We start from the raw sequence: 17,647 nt of genomic DNA on the forward strand, positions 1-17,647 counted from the left end.
CCTGGCCACTCTGGACAGACGCTTCCTTCCACCTCAGATCCACCATCTAGATTTCCCTGAGTACTCTGAACTCCTTCCCAGTCTCTGCATCCTTGCCGGTGGCCGCCCACTCCAGGGGGACAGGGCAGACCCTCCTCTTCCTCCTCGCCGTGGCTTCGTTCCTCCTTGCCGGAGACGAAGAGCTGGCGAGTGTGCCGCCCAGGAACCAGTGTCTGGCTCCTCAGGCCCCAGGCTGGGCTCGGGCCTTTTGCGCTGCAATTTGGTTGATGCCTTAATTTGAAATTCCTCTTTGATGAGGTCTTTATGGCAATTAGAGGGAGAGTTCTGCATACAGGAATGAGCCCACTACTGGAAAAACTTTCAGTCCACTTGGGGGCTGGAGACGGAGGCTGGATCCCCGGAGCTGGCTTTGCAGCTCCGTGAGCTCCTTCACCTGCTCCCCACCCCTGCAAGATCTGGGCAGGATCTCACACCCTGATGCCTGGGGCGGTTGGAAACATCCCTCCCGGTAACTCCCCTGGGACTCTGAACTCTGTGGCCAAGTTCCCACAAGACCTGCAGGCCTCTTGCCCCACCCAGGCTCCTCACCCCAGCCCCAGCCGACCTGGTGGAGGCAGGTAGTTTCTTTCGGTTTTATCTTGATTCTGGGAACTTACACTGGCTGCGATTCTGGCGGCCAAGCCAGGATCAGGAATGCAGGTCAAGGATGCCAAGGAGCTGCTGAGCTGATGTAGTGTGGGCAGAGGGGAGGGTGAGCTCCCGGAACCTTATCCCAGGGGCCATCCACGACGAAGGAGCATGAATTTAGGCAGAATCACATGATGTGAAAGGGAAGGGGAGCAAAAAAGCAGAAATAACTTCACTGTAAGCCATGAGCCATCATGAAAGACACAAACACTCTCCAAACGGAATGCAGAATCCAACTACTTCTCACCCCAGTGGCCCAATTCACCATCACTCTTTGCAAAGATTATGGGGGCAGCTCCTTGCTGGTCTGCCTGCAGCCCCTCCCAGCAGCGCATCTCCATCCAGCAGCAGCTGAACTGCGAGAGGACCACCTCCTGCCTCTGCTCAACCTCCTGCATGTTTCCAGCCAAGAGTGGAACCACATCCGTGGTCCAGCCCACAAGAGAACCTGCCACCCGCCCTCGTCTCTCTGACCCCACATCCCCTGCAGGCCCCTCCACCACCCCTGCCCTGCACTCCAGACCCACCAGCCTCCACCGCCCCCAGCCCTCCACTCCACCGCCCCCACCCCACACTGCAGCCCCATCGGCCTCCTGCGGGAGGAGCCTTGGAGGGAGGCTGCTCCCTTTGTTGGAAGACTCTTTTTCCCCCGCAGACACACACAAGCTCCCTGCTCCACCGCTACTCTTGTGTGCTCATGCCCTGAAGTGTCAGCCCCACACGCTCCATGTCGGCCCCCCCCCCTCCGTGTGACTTTCATTGCCCGATAGGCTGGCTACGTGTTGCATTTGTTTTCACCATCTCGTCTGTTTCCCACTAAAAGTCAGCTTCCACAGGCCGAGGATTTCGGGTTTTCCTGCACCGAATGCCCAGGGCCTAGAACAGCACCAGCTCACAGCGAGGAGGGCACTGATGGATGACGGAGCGGCGGCCCCCGGCGGGCCGGGGAAAGGCAGGGTCTGCTGACTCAGGGATGGAGTAACTGGACAGCAGCCTGGTCGATCAAATATTCATGGCGTGATTATTATTCTGAATGCAGAATCAGCCAGGCAGCATAAGGACCCCTCCCTCCCCAAACGCACACACGCACGGTGGTGCCGGACACACAGTCACAGAACTTCACCCTCCAATGGTCTGGTAAGTGGCCCTGAAGAGCTGCATCTGTGTTTGGGCACTTGAAGGAGATGGTCTGAGAAGGGGAGGTCAGATGACCCTAAGACGTGGAGAGTAGGTAAGTACCGAGCTAACGAGCCACCTGCCGGCCAGGGAGGTCTCCACGTCACACGGCGCAGCAGCCCCGCGGAGCAGTCGCTGGATGAGCCCGAAGAGCATCAGAACAATCGACCATAAAATTGAGCGGCAACAGCGCTGCCCCCTCCAACGCTCTGGGCTTACATTTTCATCGATGTGAGTCCGGTGACTGACGGTAACCGCCCAGCGGGGTTGACCCTCCACCCCGAAGGCCTCCGGTGCCCCGCTCACGCCCCCAGTCACATATAAAGCAAACCTTATGGCGCCCAGGCTCTGACGTGGTCCCTTTACTGTGCTGAACGCAAAGGCAAAACCGTCATCACCCTTTGAGAGCCAGTCTGGGCCTCCTCCCACCCCCTACCCCAGAGCAGACAGGGGACATGAAGCAACACAGGCTGGATTGTCCAAAGGCTGAGGAAGACTGCTTCACTTAGAGATGGTAACCTCGCGCTCCCCACGGCTCCAGCCTGGCCAACGCCCCAGGCGGTCAGAAGGACTCTGGAAAGCCAGTGACTGTTCACCAGGTGGAGGCCAGATGGCCAGGGAGGGGAGAGCAAAGACCATTGGCCGTGGCCACGGACAGCCTAGCCCAGGCAGACCAGCAGGAAGGAGGGAGCCTGTATGTCCCAGACACTCTCTCTGCAAGCAAACCCCAGACATTCAACAGATGGAGAACAGTGGCTTGCAATTCCCTTAGGACAGAACAATAAGTGTATTCTCTGGTGGGTTTCGACACTCGCTTCCAAAAGCAACAGGGACTGAGAGCCATTCAGCATCACCAGCCCTCCCCGCAACTTGTTCTCTCTCCCAAGAGAACTGGGGAGCCACAAAGGCAGCCCCTGCTGTGATCTGCTGGTCAAGAGCTGCCTGAAACCCCTCCTTTTTCCCCTCCTGCTTTTCCCACACTCCCTGTAGCAATTAAAAAGGTGGGGGGCAGTGCTGGCAACCAGAACAGTGCTGAAACCAGCAAATAGCTGGTGTCTGGGTAATCCTCACTCTGGCTACATCAGGAACAGAACAAAAATTGCCACTTCAGCTCCGGGTGCAGCTGGAAGAGGCTATCACTCCCGAGGATACAGAGAAAACTTAGGGCAAGGATGTGCATGAATGAGGAGGAACTTTCCCCATTTCCTAATGGAATTAAATGAGGCTAGTGCTCACAGCAGAGAGAGGTGGAACCTGGGGGGCTTCTCCGGGTGTTAAGTACTGCTTGGTTTTAGGTAATGCCCGTAAGTTAGCTTAGGGCCCCACACCAGCCAAGTGCTTGCTGGTGACGGAGTATCCACCTTCAAAGGAGCCCCAGCGGGCAACTGTCCCTGTGGGGAGGTGACCAGCCCTGCAGCCAGAGGGGGTCGCTGTGGGAATCTGGTCACAGGGGGAGGTGACTAGCACTGCAGCCAGAGGGGGTCGCTATGCGGATCTGGTCACGTGGGGAGGTGATGAGATTTGCAGCCGGAGAGGGTCGCTGGCTATAAGCACCTGTCCAGAGGGCACCTGGAGAGGGGCTGCTCACTTGGCCCTGTCCCCAAGTCAGCTGGAGTCAAAGGGAAGATGAGGAGGCGTGCCTTAATGTGGGAGGGGAGGAGAAGGGGGTGAAGATGAGAGAGAGGAGCAGAGAGGAGGGGAAGGAGAAGGAGGGAAGGAAGAGGAGGAGGAGGAGGAGGAGGAGGAGGGAGGCGCGGGAGGAGGAGCCGGGCCCAGCGGCTCGGGCGCGCGGCGGCGCTCTGGTTGGCTGGTCCCCGCCGTCCTCCCGCCGCCCGCCCCCTCCTCCCACTCCCCGCCCTCCCCGCGGCGGCTGGCGTCGAGAAAGTACAGTAAAAAGTCCAAGTGCAGCGCTCGGCGCAAGATGGGAACCGGCTCCTCCAGCTACCGGCCCAAGGCCATCTACTTGGACATCGATGGACGCATTCAGAAGGTAGCCCCCTCCCCAGCCTCCCCAGCCCGGCCGCGGGCGCCCTTCCGGCACGCCCCCCCCCCCGCCCCTCGCTGTGCCAGCCCGCCGGCGGCCCCTCCCTGGGTGGCAGCGCCGGGGTCGCGGAGGCAGAGCGGGGGGGTGGAGGGAGGTGCCGGCCAGGGGGCGCGGGCGGGGATGGGGGACCGCGGTCCGCGCGTCCTTGGAGCCGGCTGCGGCCTCCGACAAGTCGGGCGGGGGTCGGGGAGGCTCTGCAGGGCAGGTGTCCCTACGCGCGGCCCCGTGGGAAGGGGCGACTGCACGGGGGCATTTTTTCCATTCGGTGGGCAGAGCTTTCCTTGTAACAAATCTGATTAGGCTGAGTTCCTATGTTCAGAGGCTGGTACAGGAAGCCTTTTATTTCCGGCGGAACGACCGCGGAGGACTCACCCCGGGAGCGGGAGCCGGTGGGCAGACCTGCGGGACACGGGGGGTGCGGAGCTCTTCGCAGCCCCTGCGGGGACCGGCACTGTTCCTCGCCAGCCAGGGGCAGGTGTGGGGGTCCGGCTAGCCCAGCAGGGGCTGCTCATATCCCACCCTCTTCAGGCCCCCATCCCAGCAGGTAGTCAGCGCTGACAGGACAGGGGTGACCCGGGGCTGCTCCATCTTCTGGGCCCTCAGAGAGACTGGCCGACCCCCTGGACCAGCTCTACGTTTATAGCATCCCCGGCTTCTGATTGGCAGAGAGGGACAGTAAGACCGCTGGCATGGAGGGGCTTCTGTAAGCCCCCCTCAGACCCTCCTGTGGGGAGGGCACAGTGACAGAAGCACTCCCCAACCTCAGCTGGACGTCTCAGGGAAGCTCTCAGCTGCCGGGGCTCACCTTGCTTTTCTCACAGAGCGCCAGAGCTGGGAAGCCAGGGAGACGTGCCCTGGCCAGGCACAGAGCAGGTGCAGGGGCTTGGGGCTCTCCAGTCCTCAGATGTGCCCCTGCCAGCTAATAGACTTGCCAACAAGCCACCCCCTCTCTCGCCCCATCCGTCCATCCCTCCTCTATCCCGTGAAATGAAAAGTACAAGCTTCCCCTCCCCCACTGTAGCCCGCTTCATGGGAACCAGATAACAGGGAACAGGAAGCGTCTGCAAGGGCAGGTGGGCACTCCCTCTTATTTCATCAGTCAGCTGATGCAGGGCTCCCCCCCAGGTCCCATGACATCCAGGGCTGGGCACTTGGGACTGCACAGAAATTTAAAGGCCTCCCCTAAGGAAGAAAGGGCCCTCTGCTGAATTCTTCCCTTCTCCAGCGTGCACACACACGTGTGCACGTGCATCCACACACAGCATGCACGTAAAGATATGTGCACACACAAACACACTTGCATGCACGCACCACACGTAAACACGCGCATACACACACACATGCAAACAGGCATGCACATGGATACACAAACACACACACTTTTTCTACCCCGACAGAGAATTGCCAAAGATTGGCCTTTTTGACCCTTTGAAAGAGGTGGGATGTGATGGCTGTCACCATCAGAAGGGACAGTTCCTTCCCCAGAACTTCCCAAAGGTCTCCCGAGAAGCTAGCTCAGTGCCAAGTGAGTGAAAAGTGGAGGAGAGGTTCTGGAGGGTGGAGGCGAGCGCTGAGGTGCGGGCCCGGCTGTCATTGTGGGCTGAGGGGTTTCGTGGCTGAGATGCTTGAGGACTGGGTGACCCTCAGGAAAGCAGCCCTACAGGCGGCCCTGGGAGACCATGGGCACCTGCGCTGGGAGGGAGGCCTTGGCCGTGGGAGGGGCTGGATCTGAGGCTGAGCGCTGGCTCCGCCCCTTTCTGTGACCCTGCCCACCTAATCCATGGCCCCCCTGAACTGGCCTCCGGGTCGGTGCAGTGGGCAATAGCTTCTGCTTTATAGACTCGTGCACTGTGAGAGGCCATGTGGACAGAGTGCCCGGAACACTCTGGAAAACGGTGGGTGTGATGCCTTTTCTCTGTTCGGTTCACGTCCTTTAACTGATGCAAACGGGAGGAGGCAGGCCTTGGTCCTCAGACCTCTGTCATCTCTGTGCCGTCCCATCCTGCTTCCTGACCTCGCTCTGCGCCCTCTGCCTTTCCTGCCGACACCCTTGGAGACTCTTGGCTGGACCTTTAGCCCTGGGGGAGAGCCGCGTGGTTTGGGGTTCTGAGCATGGGCTGGAAAGTCATACCCTCTCCCACCTCGCCCGCGGCACCCAGCAGCCGCGTCGGGACTTTAAATCCTTGGCCGACAGCGCCCGCAGCAACACTTCCAGTGGCTGCGGTTTCTGTTCTTAAAGTTCCAGGAGCTGGAGGAATTCTCAAAGGTCCCCACACACAGTCGGGCTCTGTCTCCCTGTTAGCCATCCCAGCTCCTCCCTGGGAAAGGTCATGGGCACATAGCCCGCGATGCTCACGAGGGGAGAGCGCTGCGGGTGGGCGGGGGCTGGAGGCAGGAGGCAAGGCAGGTGTCGGTCGTTCTGCCTGACTCCGTAGTCTTGCGGCTCCTGTGTGGTGTCTGCTCTGTCCCTCCACTTCCCGGCTCCTGGTCCTTCCGCGCTCCCCCCGGAGATGGCCCAAACAGCGAAAAAGAAGATAACATGCTGCGCAGTGGCTTCTGCAGGTGGTGTCTGCCCCGGCAAAGCCGTCAGAAGGGACGGATGGCACGTGTCCCCTGTCTGAGGAAGGACCTGTAGTGCTAATACCGTAGGCATCTCACATGCTTAGAGAAACTGCAGCGGCTGCTGGGCGGCTGGCTCACGGCTTTCTTGGTGTGAAGGACCCTCTAGCACACACGGTCACATCACCTGCCCAGGGCGTCCAGTGCGAGGCAGCCACGAGGATCCGGGGTCCTGGGGTCCCCTTGAAGGATCCGTGTTCTGTGCATGGGGTTTCCCGTCAGAGGCCGTGCAGAGGAGGCCCGGAGGACCGATGTGGCTTATCTTCGCAAGTCTGGGCCCTTCCTGGGTCTACACACGAGCAGGATCCGGGGTGGCTGAGAGGTCGTGCCTGGATCCAGACAGCGGTCTGTCCTCAGGCCCCCACTTCCACCTGCAGGGCCTTGGGGTAGCTACCGAACCTCTGTGCCACGATTTCTCCACTGTCTCGCGGGGGTAAAGCCGCGCTGCTTGTAAGAAGCAAACCAGATGAGGCGCATCGCTTAGTCAGTTGTCCAAACAAGTGTGCTGAGCCTCTGCTGTGCGCTGGGAGCTGGGGTCCAGCGTGGATGTGACATTCTTGATGCTGAGGGAGGCCCGCTGAGCGGTGGCCCCTCTGGCCTGAGCCAGGCACTGGGCCTGGGCCCCAGGAAGGCCAGAGACTAAACCGCCGCTGTTTACTATTGCAGGGTGCCCGGGGACGGACAGGAGCCGGCTGGTGGGAAGGGCTGTGGTGCCGGCCACGCAGGGCCTGGTGAATAGGTTTGCCCCCTCAGGGAAGACCGGTTTTGCGGGGAAGGAGCCCTTTGCACAGACTGGGGTGACCCAGACTGGGGACGGCCAGGCACGCGGCCCCATGCAGCCCACAGCACCTCCACACGCCTGTCCCCATCACCTGTTCCCCCATCGCCATGTGGGACCTGGCACCTCCTGGCACCAGGCGAAGGAGGAGGGAGTGGGGGCGGGGAAGCCTGCCCCGAGAACCCTGATCTGGAAGCTCCTGCATCTTTTCCTTACCCCGGGGGTTTGCTGTTTCTTTCCTCAGGTCCCCTGACCTCGAAACCTTCTCCTTTCTCGCACCCATGTGCAGAGAAAGCCTGGGCTCAGCTGGGCTGCCTGGGGTGTGCCTGGACGACTCGTTTGGCATCAGGGAGCTTGAGGGGCCCCTGCCTGGCCGCACATCCGGGCGTGGGTTTGCTCACCATCCACACAAGGCTGAGTGAGGCCTTTGTGGGATCCCTGGCCTGGCCTCGGGCTTGGGTTTGGTGAGAAGCCTCATCTGGGCAGGAATGACCATCCTGGAATTTGTAAGTCCCTTTGAAAGGGACCAGCTCTGCTGGTGTAGTTCCCGGGCCCAGCAGCTCCCTGCGGGATGGCCCCTCATCATGTCACCCTGCTGGGACCCCCTCGGCCACTCCGATCGGCCGCGTCTTTGTCCCGGCTTCGCTCTGCAGCTGGAGCCCAGACTTTGTTAGGTGAACAGCCACTGAAGTTCTGCTAAGTTGTTTCTGCTCCAAAACAACGAAGCCAATGAGAAAAACCTGTAAAGGAGGAGCAGGAAGCGCGCCGGGCAGTTGTTATGCCACCATCAGAGGACACTTCTGCTGTTCTGACCGTCCCCAGTGGCTCCTCGTGGCCCCCCCACCTGTGACTGCTCCCCCTCGCCCCTGGGGCTCAGCCCCGTGTGCCGGGCGCTCAGCCTGGCCCTGTTGCCACCTGGGACCCCGGGTCGTGCAGAGACTCCTCGGAGGCCAGCATGCAGCCCCTGTGGGCCTGTGGGGCCCAGGCCCTCCACGCCCACCCCCTGGGACACCCCCGGCGGCTTAGGACCTCCTCCCTGCGCCGCTCACCCTGTGCCCCGCCCTGTGCCCTCTGAGGGCTGCCGGGCCGCTCTGCCGGCGCGCCTGCCTTTGGCGCAGACACAAGCTGGCTTTTCCAGCTGCCTGCTCTTCTCCAGCGCAGTCCTGTATTCTGTTTGCCTAAGGGTACAGCTGCCCCGGTTTTGTCCAGTGCGGTCAATGTGGGACCTCGAGTCCCCACCCCGGCTCCTGGAATGCTTTCCCCCTCCTGGGATACGTCTGTCTGGCCGCCTGGCAAAGCCCAGTAGAGGTTCCCTTCCCCTCCACCCCGGTGTGGGGCCCTGCTTTACCCCCAACTTGGAGCATCTTCTCCTGCCAACTGGAAGGGCCCTTGCTCATTAACACGGGGGCACCCTCCCTGGCCAGGCAGGCCCTCTGAGTTTTCTGGGCTGCTCTCCGCTGCTTTTGCCACTGCCGGGGGGACAGAGGGCCCTCATGTGCCCTCCGGGGTCCCAGCAAAGCCGTTTCTCTTCCTTTAATGTTTGCAACGTAAGACCCTTCAGCAGAGACTGAACTGGTACCACAAGCTAACTGCAACCAAGGGAAGATGGAAAAGGGGTCATCCCACACCCTTTGGGGGTCTCCAGCGTAAGAGGAGGTGAGCAGGGAGTGACGGGGAGGGGGCCCGACCCCCCACTTGCGATGACCGTCCGGCTCCAGCTGGGTCAGCACTGGGCTCTGAAAATGAGTGAGTGTCTGAGTTTTCAGTCTTTTCCAACAAGCGTGCCGGCCACTGGAGCACACCAGCCCGGCTGCCTGAGCTCTGGGAAGCGTGGCCTCTCCCAGGCCCAGCCTGAGGCCACTGGGAAGGCAGGAGGCTGCTGGCCTCCCTCCTCCTTCCCGCTTGCTGTGGTCTGAAGGCCTGTCCAAGCGGACACTTTCTGACATCTGGAGGCCCCAGGAGGGGGAGGGCTGGAGGCCTGAACCCTGCTCGCGTTGTCAGGGTTGACGGATACCGACAGGGAGGCCTTGCAGATGAAGTGCAGGAGGGGCTGGGGCTGCTCGCGGCGGGCACGTGGAGGGCTGGGGGCCGCGGTGCTGGGACAGACAGCCTCATGGTGCCCGGCTCTGCCACTTGGCAGCTGAGACACCCGAGGGGTGTCACCTTCTCCTCGTGAAGTGGGTGCAGTGGTGGTGCCCCCCATGGGGTGAGGCAGACGGCGCTGAGTAACATGCAGAAAGGCCCCTGGGCAGAGCTGGCCGCTGGGGAGGCTCAGTAAGCGTGTCCTGTCCCCCTGCCTCCCCTCACCCTGGACCTGTCCACTCGGAAGCTCTGGAAGAAACCATGGCAGTGCCTTAGGGTCCTTGGTTTCACATCTCACTGCGCCCAGTGTGACTCTGAGCAAGCAACCACAAAGAGGGGGCGACACCAGGGCCCCGAGGCCCCAAGGCCCACTGCCCGAGGCACCTCTTTCTCCAGCCCAGCCGAGGTGACACCTTTCGGCAGCAGAGTCACTTCATACCCTGAGCGAGGGCCCCATGTCCTCACCAGAGCCCTGTGGGCCGAGAGGACGCCTGGCCTCAGGACCGTGCAGAATACAGCTCTGGTCGCCAGGGATGGAAAGCAAAGGGTCCTGGGAACCGACATGCTGCTCAAAGATGAAAGGGACGCCGGTGACGGGCCGGGCAGGGCCGGGCAGTGGGCGGCCAGGGCTGGGGGGCCGGAAGCCCTGGGTCACCGCCGGCCGGCTCCTGGGTTTGCCATCTGGGGTGGGAGGCACGTTCCCCGCCCTGGCCTCTCCCATCACAAGCGGCACAAGCTGAACCATCTTCATCCTGTCACTGGCCCCACCCCCCGTGGGGACCCAGCAGGTCGCTTTCCTGGGGTGACAAAAGTCTTTGGCAAGAAGGGCTAAGAGGGTCCCCTCGGGTGTCCACATCAACAAGACAGCAGCAGCCCAGCCCTGGCCCAGGGAAGGATGTCCCCCTGCTCCCCCTCCCCCCTCGGCCAGGCAGAGCCTCGGGCTGCAGCCTGGGGGCCGCTTGCAGCCAGTGCGGGTTCCCGGGGCGGCCCAGGGCGCGAGGGGCTGAGGTGGACCTGCAGCATCTTAGCTCAGCAGGCCATTTCTTTCTACTTTTGTGGTTAAGTGTTTGCGTTTCCAGGGTTATGAATCTTTGTGAGAAGAAAGGCTCTGCGATGACGCATGCTTAGAGGCCCCGCTGCGCCAGCATGAAAAGGGCCTGCGTCTCTCCCTGCCTCCTAGGGTCACAGTCGTGCTGGGGGTCCCTGTGCCAATGCCTTCGCTGCCTTGGGGGTGGCTCCAAATGTTTTCAACCTCAAAAACACAAATCTTTGCAGTTGACGATGTGGTAATTCACCTTGGCCCCCCCCCCGCCCGCCTGTCACCCCTGTTACCCCCACCAGGGACCACATCTCCTCTGTTCCCAAACTCATCGCCCAGTGGGAGCGTTTGCCTGCACAGAAATGCACAGCCGCCTGAAAACTGGGTCTGAACACAGTTAAGAAGAGCCAAGGTGTCTTGTTCAGTTGGCGTTAGATTCCCTGCCTCACATTTCTTTTTTAATTTTTAAAAATTGTAGTAAAATACACGGAAGATAACATTTTACCATCTTAACCATTTCTGAGTGCCCAGCTCAGCAGGATTAACACATTCGCATTGTTGTGTGGCCATCACCACCGTCCGTCTCCAAAGCTTTCTCATGGTCCCAGCTGAAACAGTCCCCTCAAACATCCAGTCCCCTTGCCCTCGCTGCCCTGCCCCCACCCACCGTGTCCTTCCTGCCTCTCTGAATTTGCCTGCTCTAGGCACCTCCTGTAGGTGGACTTACACAGTGTTTGTATTTTGCGACTGGCTTATTCCACGGAGCACGATGTCCTCTAGGTTTGTCCCTGTTGTGAATGCGTCAGAACGTCCTTCCTTTTCAAGGCCGGATAATATTGCATTGTGTGCATAGACCACAATCTGCTGTTGCATTTACCAGTCATTGGTGTTCATTTATCAGTGAATCTGCCCGCTGTCTTTAAAGCTCAATCGTATCCACTCTTATCTCGGTTTGCAAAGCGTGCGTAGTTCTGATGCAATGGTGGATTATTGTGTCTTCTGAAAAACTGTGCTCCATGGAACTCTCCCCCAGTTTCCCGGGCCTGGTTGTGTTCATCGAGGGCGGCTGTGTGTGGTGTGGTCGCTGAAGGGTGACGTACCACGGGTGGGGAGAGGAGTAACCTGTTCAGGGAAGACAGATGCTTTTCAGAGTCACTCGCACAGTCTGTTTACCGTCAGCACAGAGTCACGGTGGAGAGCGCCGTGCCTCGGTGTCTCCGTCTGTGAAGTGAGGGGAAGTGAGCGTGGCTGTGATTAAATTCCAGAATGTGTGTCCCATGCTTAAACGGGCTGACGCATGGTGAGCATTCCGTAAGGTTGTGTTATTTTTGTTTGTTATGTATCCATGTCATGGACTCAGGGCCGCCATGAAGGAAAGTGGCCACCAGCCCTCTGATCACCGCCAAGCTGCAGGCTCCGGGTGAGCAGGCAGTGTCCAGGTGGGGCCGGGCATCCCCGGGGCCAGTTGATTCCTTCTGTAAGCAGGACGGTTAGCAGAGCCTAGTGATTCAGGCCGCCTTTACCCTCACGGCTTCTGCCTGGGGGATTTTTTTTGTTTTGCTTTTACAGCCTTACAAATAACAGGAAAAAAGAGGCAGTGTATTTGATGTGATCATCTAGAGATCCTCCATCGTCTCCCCACCTGCAGTTGACATTTGCAAGAACAGCTAACCCGGAGCATCCTTACTTGTTATGTAAAGGCTGGCTGTCGCCAGAAGCAGGCGGGTGTGGCTGGTGGCTCTTCTGGAGCCCGTCTGCTGCTCAAGTCATTACCGAAGTGCTTTGAGGAGCAGCCCCCAAAATGTTTTTGCCCAGTTGTATTATATAAGGTGGGGAAACCTTGATGTGGGCGGTGCTTAAAGGTTCGAAATTAATGGCTATACATACTCTGAAATCTCTCAATGAAGCTTCTTATGTAAGCCTCAGCTGTCACTATTAATAACAGAAACCCCAGAGCTTAGAACAAACACAAGAAGCACTGGAACGTGAGTGCAGAGATGGCCAGTGACCGCCTGGCTTCAGACGCCCCCCGGGGCTCTCAGGGCGCGCAGCTGTGGTCCAGCCTGTATCTGAGACCCGTTTTGCTTGTGGTGCTTTGAAGGCTGAGCTCCAAAGAGCAGAGATGGGAGACGGCATCTGTGTCCTCCTGGCAGAGCGGCCCGGGATGCTCCAGGGGGTGAGGGTCGGGACAGGTACTGCCGGAGGCTGTAAAGAGGGGAGTGGTGGGTTTCCTCCGATCATGCTGGGTGGCGCTGAAAAGGTGGATGAGGTGGGTCACAGCCTCGGGAACTGAGAGGACACACATGTGCAGGTGACACGTGGGTGATGGTGGAGCAGAGCCCGTGGTGACCAGGTGGGCAGAGGGCAAAGGCAGCCCTTCTCAGAGTCAGAACCAGGCGCCTGAGGGATCAAGCCCTGATCATCGTGGCGCGATGCCAAGGACTCCCGTGAGCGCACATGGCGGGCGGGGCTGCGTGCACCGGTGGACACAGCTGATGTTCTGACCTGCGGAAACGTTGATCCCCCTGCACCTGCTGCCCCCCACTCCCTGCACCCCCACATTTCACTCAGAATGCAGCCAGGTGCCCAGCCTCCCACCTTACTTTTTCCACCTAGTCTGTGCGCAGCCTCTCCCCTCCCAGGCCTTTCCCCAAAGCCCAGGGCCTCTCTAGGAATGGGGCCTGGGTCTCTCGGGTGCGGTGCTGGAGCAGTGAGGCTGCTGCCTGGGTGCCAGGCACCCTCTGGGTCTGGGGTTTCTGATTTGGTCTCCTTCCCCCTGTGAACCTTCCGCATGTGCTTCAGAGGGACCAGTCAGGCAGCCCCGAGAGGATGCCCTTGGCCCCTCGAAGCTTCCAGGTCCCTCTGAAGAGCTAGGCTTGGCTTCTGGAAGAAGGAACCATGGGTTTCGCAGCTTTCAGCCAACGGCTTTGAGCCTCAGGCAGCAAACTAAAAGTGGTGCACCCGGGAGGGATTGTTTGGCTCGGCGCAGAGGCTGCGCGGGCAACGCTGCCCCGCATGCTGGGTGACACGGGACAGTGCTGGGCTCAGCGCGGACCTGGAGACACTGCGCCTGGCTGCTGTTACATCTCGGGGCTCCAAGGGCATTGAGCGGTCATACCGATCTTTGGGGGACTTGTAGCAGCCGCAGACGAGGCCGAGGGGCTTTATCCTGGCGGTGGACGCCGGCCTCGGTGTGGGTAAGGGGAGGGATGGTGGACGGGGCGGCAGGCGGGCGGCAGGCGGGCGGCAGGCGTGGACCCACTCCAGGCCCCGTCGCCCACAGTCGGAGACATTTCTTTTCTGGCAGGAAAACTGCTCAGTTTTGCTAATGAAATTTCAAGCAATAAAAAGGAAAGGAAAAACAGGAGGCAGTGGGGAGGAAGGCAGGCCTCCTCCCCCTGCAGATGGAAGCTTCTCGGCTCCCCGGTCCTCACAGCCAGCTCTGCCCAGCAGCCTTTCTCCCACGTCCGACTTACACACTCTGGGCCACTGTTCACCAGGGCGCCTGTGTGAGGGCCTGGGTTCCTCTGAGTCCCTCATGGCACCTTGTCCTGCCCCAGTTCATCACTGTCTGGGGTTGAATTGTGTCCACCCCCAAAGGCATGTCCACGTCCCAACACTCGGTACCTGTGAGCGGGACCGGGTTTGGAAATACGGTCTTCTTAGCCGTGATCAAGGTGAGAGGCGGTCGTGCTGCTAGAGGATGGGCCGTTATCCCACGTGACTGTGTCCTGTAAGAAGAGGGACATTGGCTCCAGCAGAGAGCAGAAGCCGTGGAGACAGAGGAGGCCACCAAGGCAGAGGCAGGGCTTGGGCTGATGCAGCCACAGCCCGGGAACACAGGGGCCGCTGGCAACCACCAGAAGCTGGAGAGACGCAGGAAAGACCCACACCTGCCACCCCGGGAGTTCAGGCTTCCAGCCTCCAGAACTGTTAGGGGGTAAAGGTCTGCTGTTTCCAGCGCCCAGTCTGTGGTACTTTGTTACGGCCACCTCAGGGCACTCAGACAGTGGCCTCGTGTTGACTTAGTTACCTCCTTAAAGAGTCTGTCTCCAAATACCGCCCCCCCAGAGGCCTTGACTTGTCTCTGAAAAGGGCTGAGCCTGCCTGGAGCCCTCACACTTCCTTTTCGGACACTTGCTCACCAGGACGGCGGAGCTCTCTGGCCTGAGCCGGAGCGGGCCCTTCCCGCCTCCCGGGCCACGCCTCCTCTCACGTGGTTTCTTCTCCGTCTGGTCCCCGTGCCCGCCCGACTGCCACCACCTCCCCTCCCACCTGGAACGGGGCGGCGGGACGCGTGTCGGGAGGAGGTTCCCGGATGCTCCCCGAGGGGCTGTGGCCCCGGGTCCTCCCCGCACCTCCCTCCCTCCGCGGGCGCCCAGGAGCCCTGACCCCAGGGTGGGTGGCGCGGGGCCACGCTTGGAGTCCTGATGCAGCAGAGCCAAGGCAGATCGGGAGAAGGGGGCGGGGGTTCAGCAGAAGAGCGGGGCAAGGACCCTGAGAGGGGAGAGGCGAGGGTCGCGGATCAAGAGCTGCCTCTTCCTGGGATTCCATCTCAAGAAGTAAAGCAGATTGGAATCCGAGAGACACCTTCGGAAATGTCCTCGCGTGAAGCAGTCCGCCGAGTCGATCTCCATCTTCGATTCTCCCGGCTCCTGGCTTTTTGCATCTCCAGTCCCCTGTGATCCACTATTTATAGCAGTGGAGCTGGGCCTCAGACACCAGAAGTGGAAAAAAAAAAAAAACCAAGTGACCCAGAAAGATGACAGGAGCGGTGAGGGGGTCAGCCACGACGAATGAGGAGGCCGCCACAGACGCCGGCGGGAGGTGGGCCCCGAGATCCCGCGGAGCCTTGAGGCAGCCCGGAGCCTGAGCTGGGCGGGCATTTGCACAGTCTGGGGTGCTGCCTCCTGCCCACCGAACATCCCACCTGGGGCAGGAGTCCCCACGGCTGCCAGAGCCCACTCCCCTCCAGCCTCCCTCCTCCCAGGCCCCCAGGCCCACAGCAGCTCGTAGGGGAGGCTGGGTGAGCAGGCAGCCTTTCCCTGCTCCTGAGGCCTCAGTGTCTCCTCTCTTTAACCCATCCCTCCCAGGCCCCGTCCCTCCCTGGCCTCATCCTCCTCGGCCCCGCTGCACAGTTTGGTCCCAGTCACGTATACACTCCCTTCTCACGGCATCAAGGACTTCTGTTCCCTGCAAAACAGATCCAGCCTTCTCAGCATGGAGGTCAAGGGTCTGTTAGCGGCCGGGGCTGCTGTGACAAATCGCGACAAACAGCATGACCTCAAACAACAGAAATGTATTCTGTCGCAGCTCTGAAAACCAGAAGTCCCACATCCCATCTCCCTGGGGTCAGAGCCAAGGTGCCGGCAGAGGCTCCCTTCCTCTAGAGTGTCTAGGGGAGGATCCGTTCCTGCTCCTTCCAGCTCTGGGGCACCAGCAGGCCTGGGCTTGTGGCTGCATCCCTCCAGCCTTTAAGGCCGGCACCTTCCAGTCTCACTCTGCCTTGTCTTCACGTCACTCCCTCCTCCATGTCTCGTCAGCTCTCCCTCTGCCTCCCTTGTGATCCTGTGACTTCATTTAGGGCCCACCTGGGTAATCCGGGGTGATCTCAAGATTCTAATTGAAGTATAGTCGGTTTACTATGTTGTGTTAATTTCTGGTGTGCAGCATAGCGATTCAGTTATATATATATATATTCTTTTTCATATTTTTTGTCATTATAGGCTATCACAAGCTCTTCAATATAGTTCCCTGTGCTGTACAGTAAGACTTTGTTGTTTATTTTATATATGGAAGTTAGTAGCTGAAAATCCAAAACTCCCAATTTATCCCTGCACCCTCCTCCTTTCCCCCAGTAACTGTAAGTTTATTTTCTATGTCCGTGAGTCTGTTTCTGTTTTATAAATGACTTCATTTGTGTTACTATTTTTAGATTCCATGTATAAGTGATATCATGTGATATTTGTCTTTCTCTGTCTGACTTACTTCTCTTAGAATGACAATCTCTAGGTCCATCCATGTTGCTGCAAATGGCATTATTTCATTCTTTTTTATGGCTGAGTAGTATTCCATTGTATAAATATACCACAGTTTCTTTATCCAGTCATCTGGTGTTGGACATTTAGGCTGCTTCCATGTCTTGGCTGTCATAAATAGCGCTGCTGTGAACATTGGGGTGCAGGTGTCTCTTTGGATTAGAGTTTCCTCTGGATGTGTGCCCAGGGGTGGGACTTCTGGGTCAGGAGCCTTAATGTAATCACACCTGCAGAGACGTTGCCCCCCTGAGGAGGCCGTGCTCCCAAGCGCCCGGGTTAGGGTGTGGGGATTAGCGAGAGATGGGGCACTATTCAGGGACCATGGGGCTGTAGCCACTTGGTTGTAAACGTGCTCTGGCCGCAGCTTGCGCCACGTTCCCTCAGCTGCACAGGCTGCTCTCACGTGGTCGCTGTGCCCTAAACCCAGCAGGACAGTGGGTCTGGAGCGCGGGTGGGACAGAGTGAGGGGCTCGCCCTTCCCTTCACCTTCAGCCCGAGGCCCCTGCTCCCGCGGCCCCCCACCCCTCCAGGGCAGCACTCTTTCACAGAGGTGCCCCGTCTGCCTTTGTTCTCCCGTGTGCTGTGGACATCGCCAGCTCCTCGGCCGCCCGCTACACATAATGGGGTCGGGGGCCCTTAGGTACCTCTCGACTCCCTGGCCAGAGCTTGCTGTGCATTTTGGTTGAATTAACCCAGGCCCCGTTTGGCAAACGTGCCTCTCAGCCCCTTTCACCTGACAGACATTCCTGGAGGGCGCCCTGTGCGCTGGACCCAAGAGAAAGTACGTAATGGAGAGAGGTGAATCTCGGGGACCCTGGTGGGCTTCAGGTCATCCCACCGCCCCTGGCCCCCTAGTCCCTCGGTTGCTTATCCAGCGGCCCTGGAGCCAGCATTCTGGGGTTTGCGCCCAGCAGGGCCGTGTATGCTGGCTGTGTGATCGCGGGCCTGTTTCCTCACCTGCAGATGGGATGGTACCTGCTGGCGGATGTTCGGATACCAGATACCAGACACCTTTGTCAGTATTTTATGGAGGCTGCCAGTCTCTTCCCTGTGCTGCAGATGAGGACAGTATGCAGTGAAGAGGGGAAGGGTTTGCCCACAGTCCCAGAGTCCGTGAGAGGCAGAGCCGGGCGTTGAACCAGGAGGCCCCGGGCTCCCCGGCGTCATGTGCACGTGCCCCTTGC

At 59.7% G+C, this 17,647-nt stretch overlaps 1 protein-coding gene across 3 annotated transcripts in view; it reads left to right on the top strand.

Moving 5' to 3' along the window:
• The first annotated feature begins 3,717 nt into the window (after positions 1 to 3,717).
• The window catches only part of PDE9A (phosphodiesterase 9A), a 92,020-nt gene continuing 78,090 nt past the window's right edge, over positions 3,718 to 17,647 (top strand). For all 3 annotated transcript variants that reach the window (XM_064476295.1, XM_064476313.1, XM_064476306.1), the window contains exon 1: positions 3,718 to 3,853. In XM_064476295.1, the coding sequence (XP_064332365.1) occupies positions 3,785 to 3,853 (69 nt within the window). In that variant the 5' untranslated portion in view covers positions 3,718 to 3,784. The remainder of the gene's footprint in view (positions 3,854 to 17,647) is intronic.

The sequence above is a fragment of the Camelus dromedarius genome, chromosome 2, assembly GCF_036321535.1.
Source record: "Camelus dromedarius isolate mCamDro1 chromosome 2, mCamDro1.pat, whole genome shotgun sequence".
Classification (NCBI taxonomy): Eukaryota; Metazoa; Chordata; class Mammalia; order Artiodactyla; family Camelidae; genus Camelus; species Camelus dromedarius.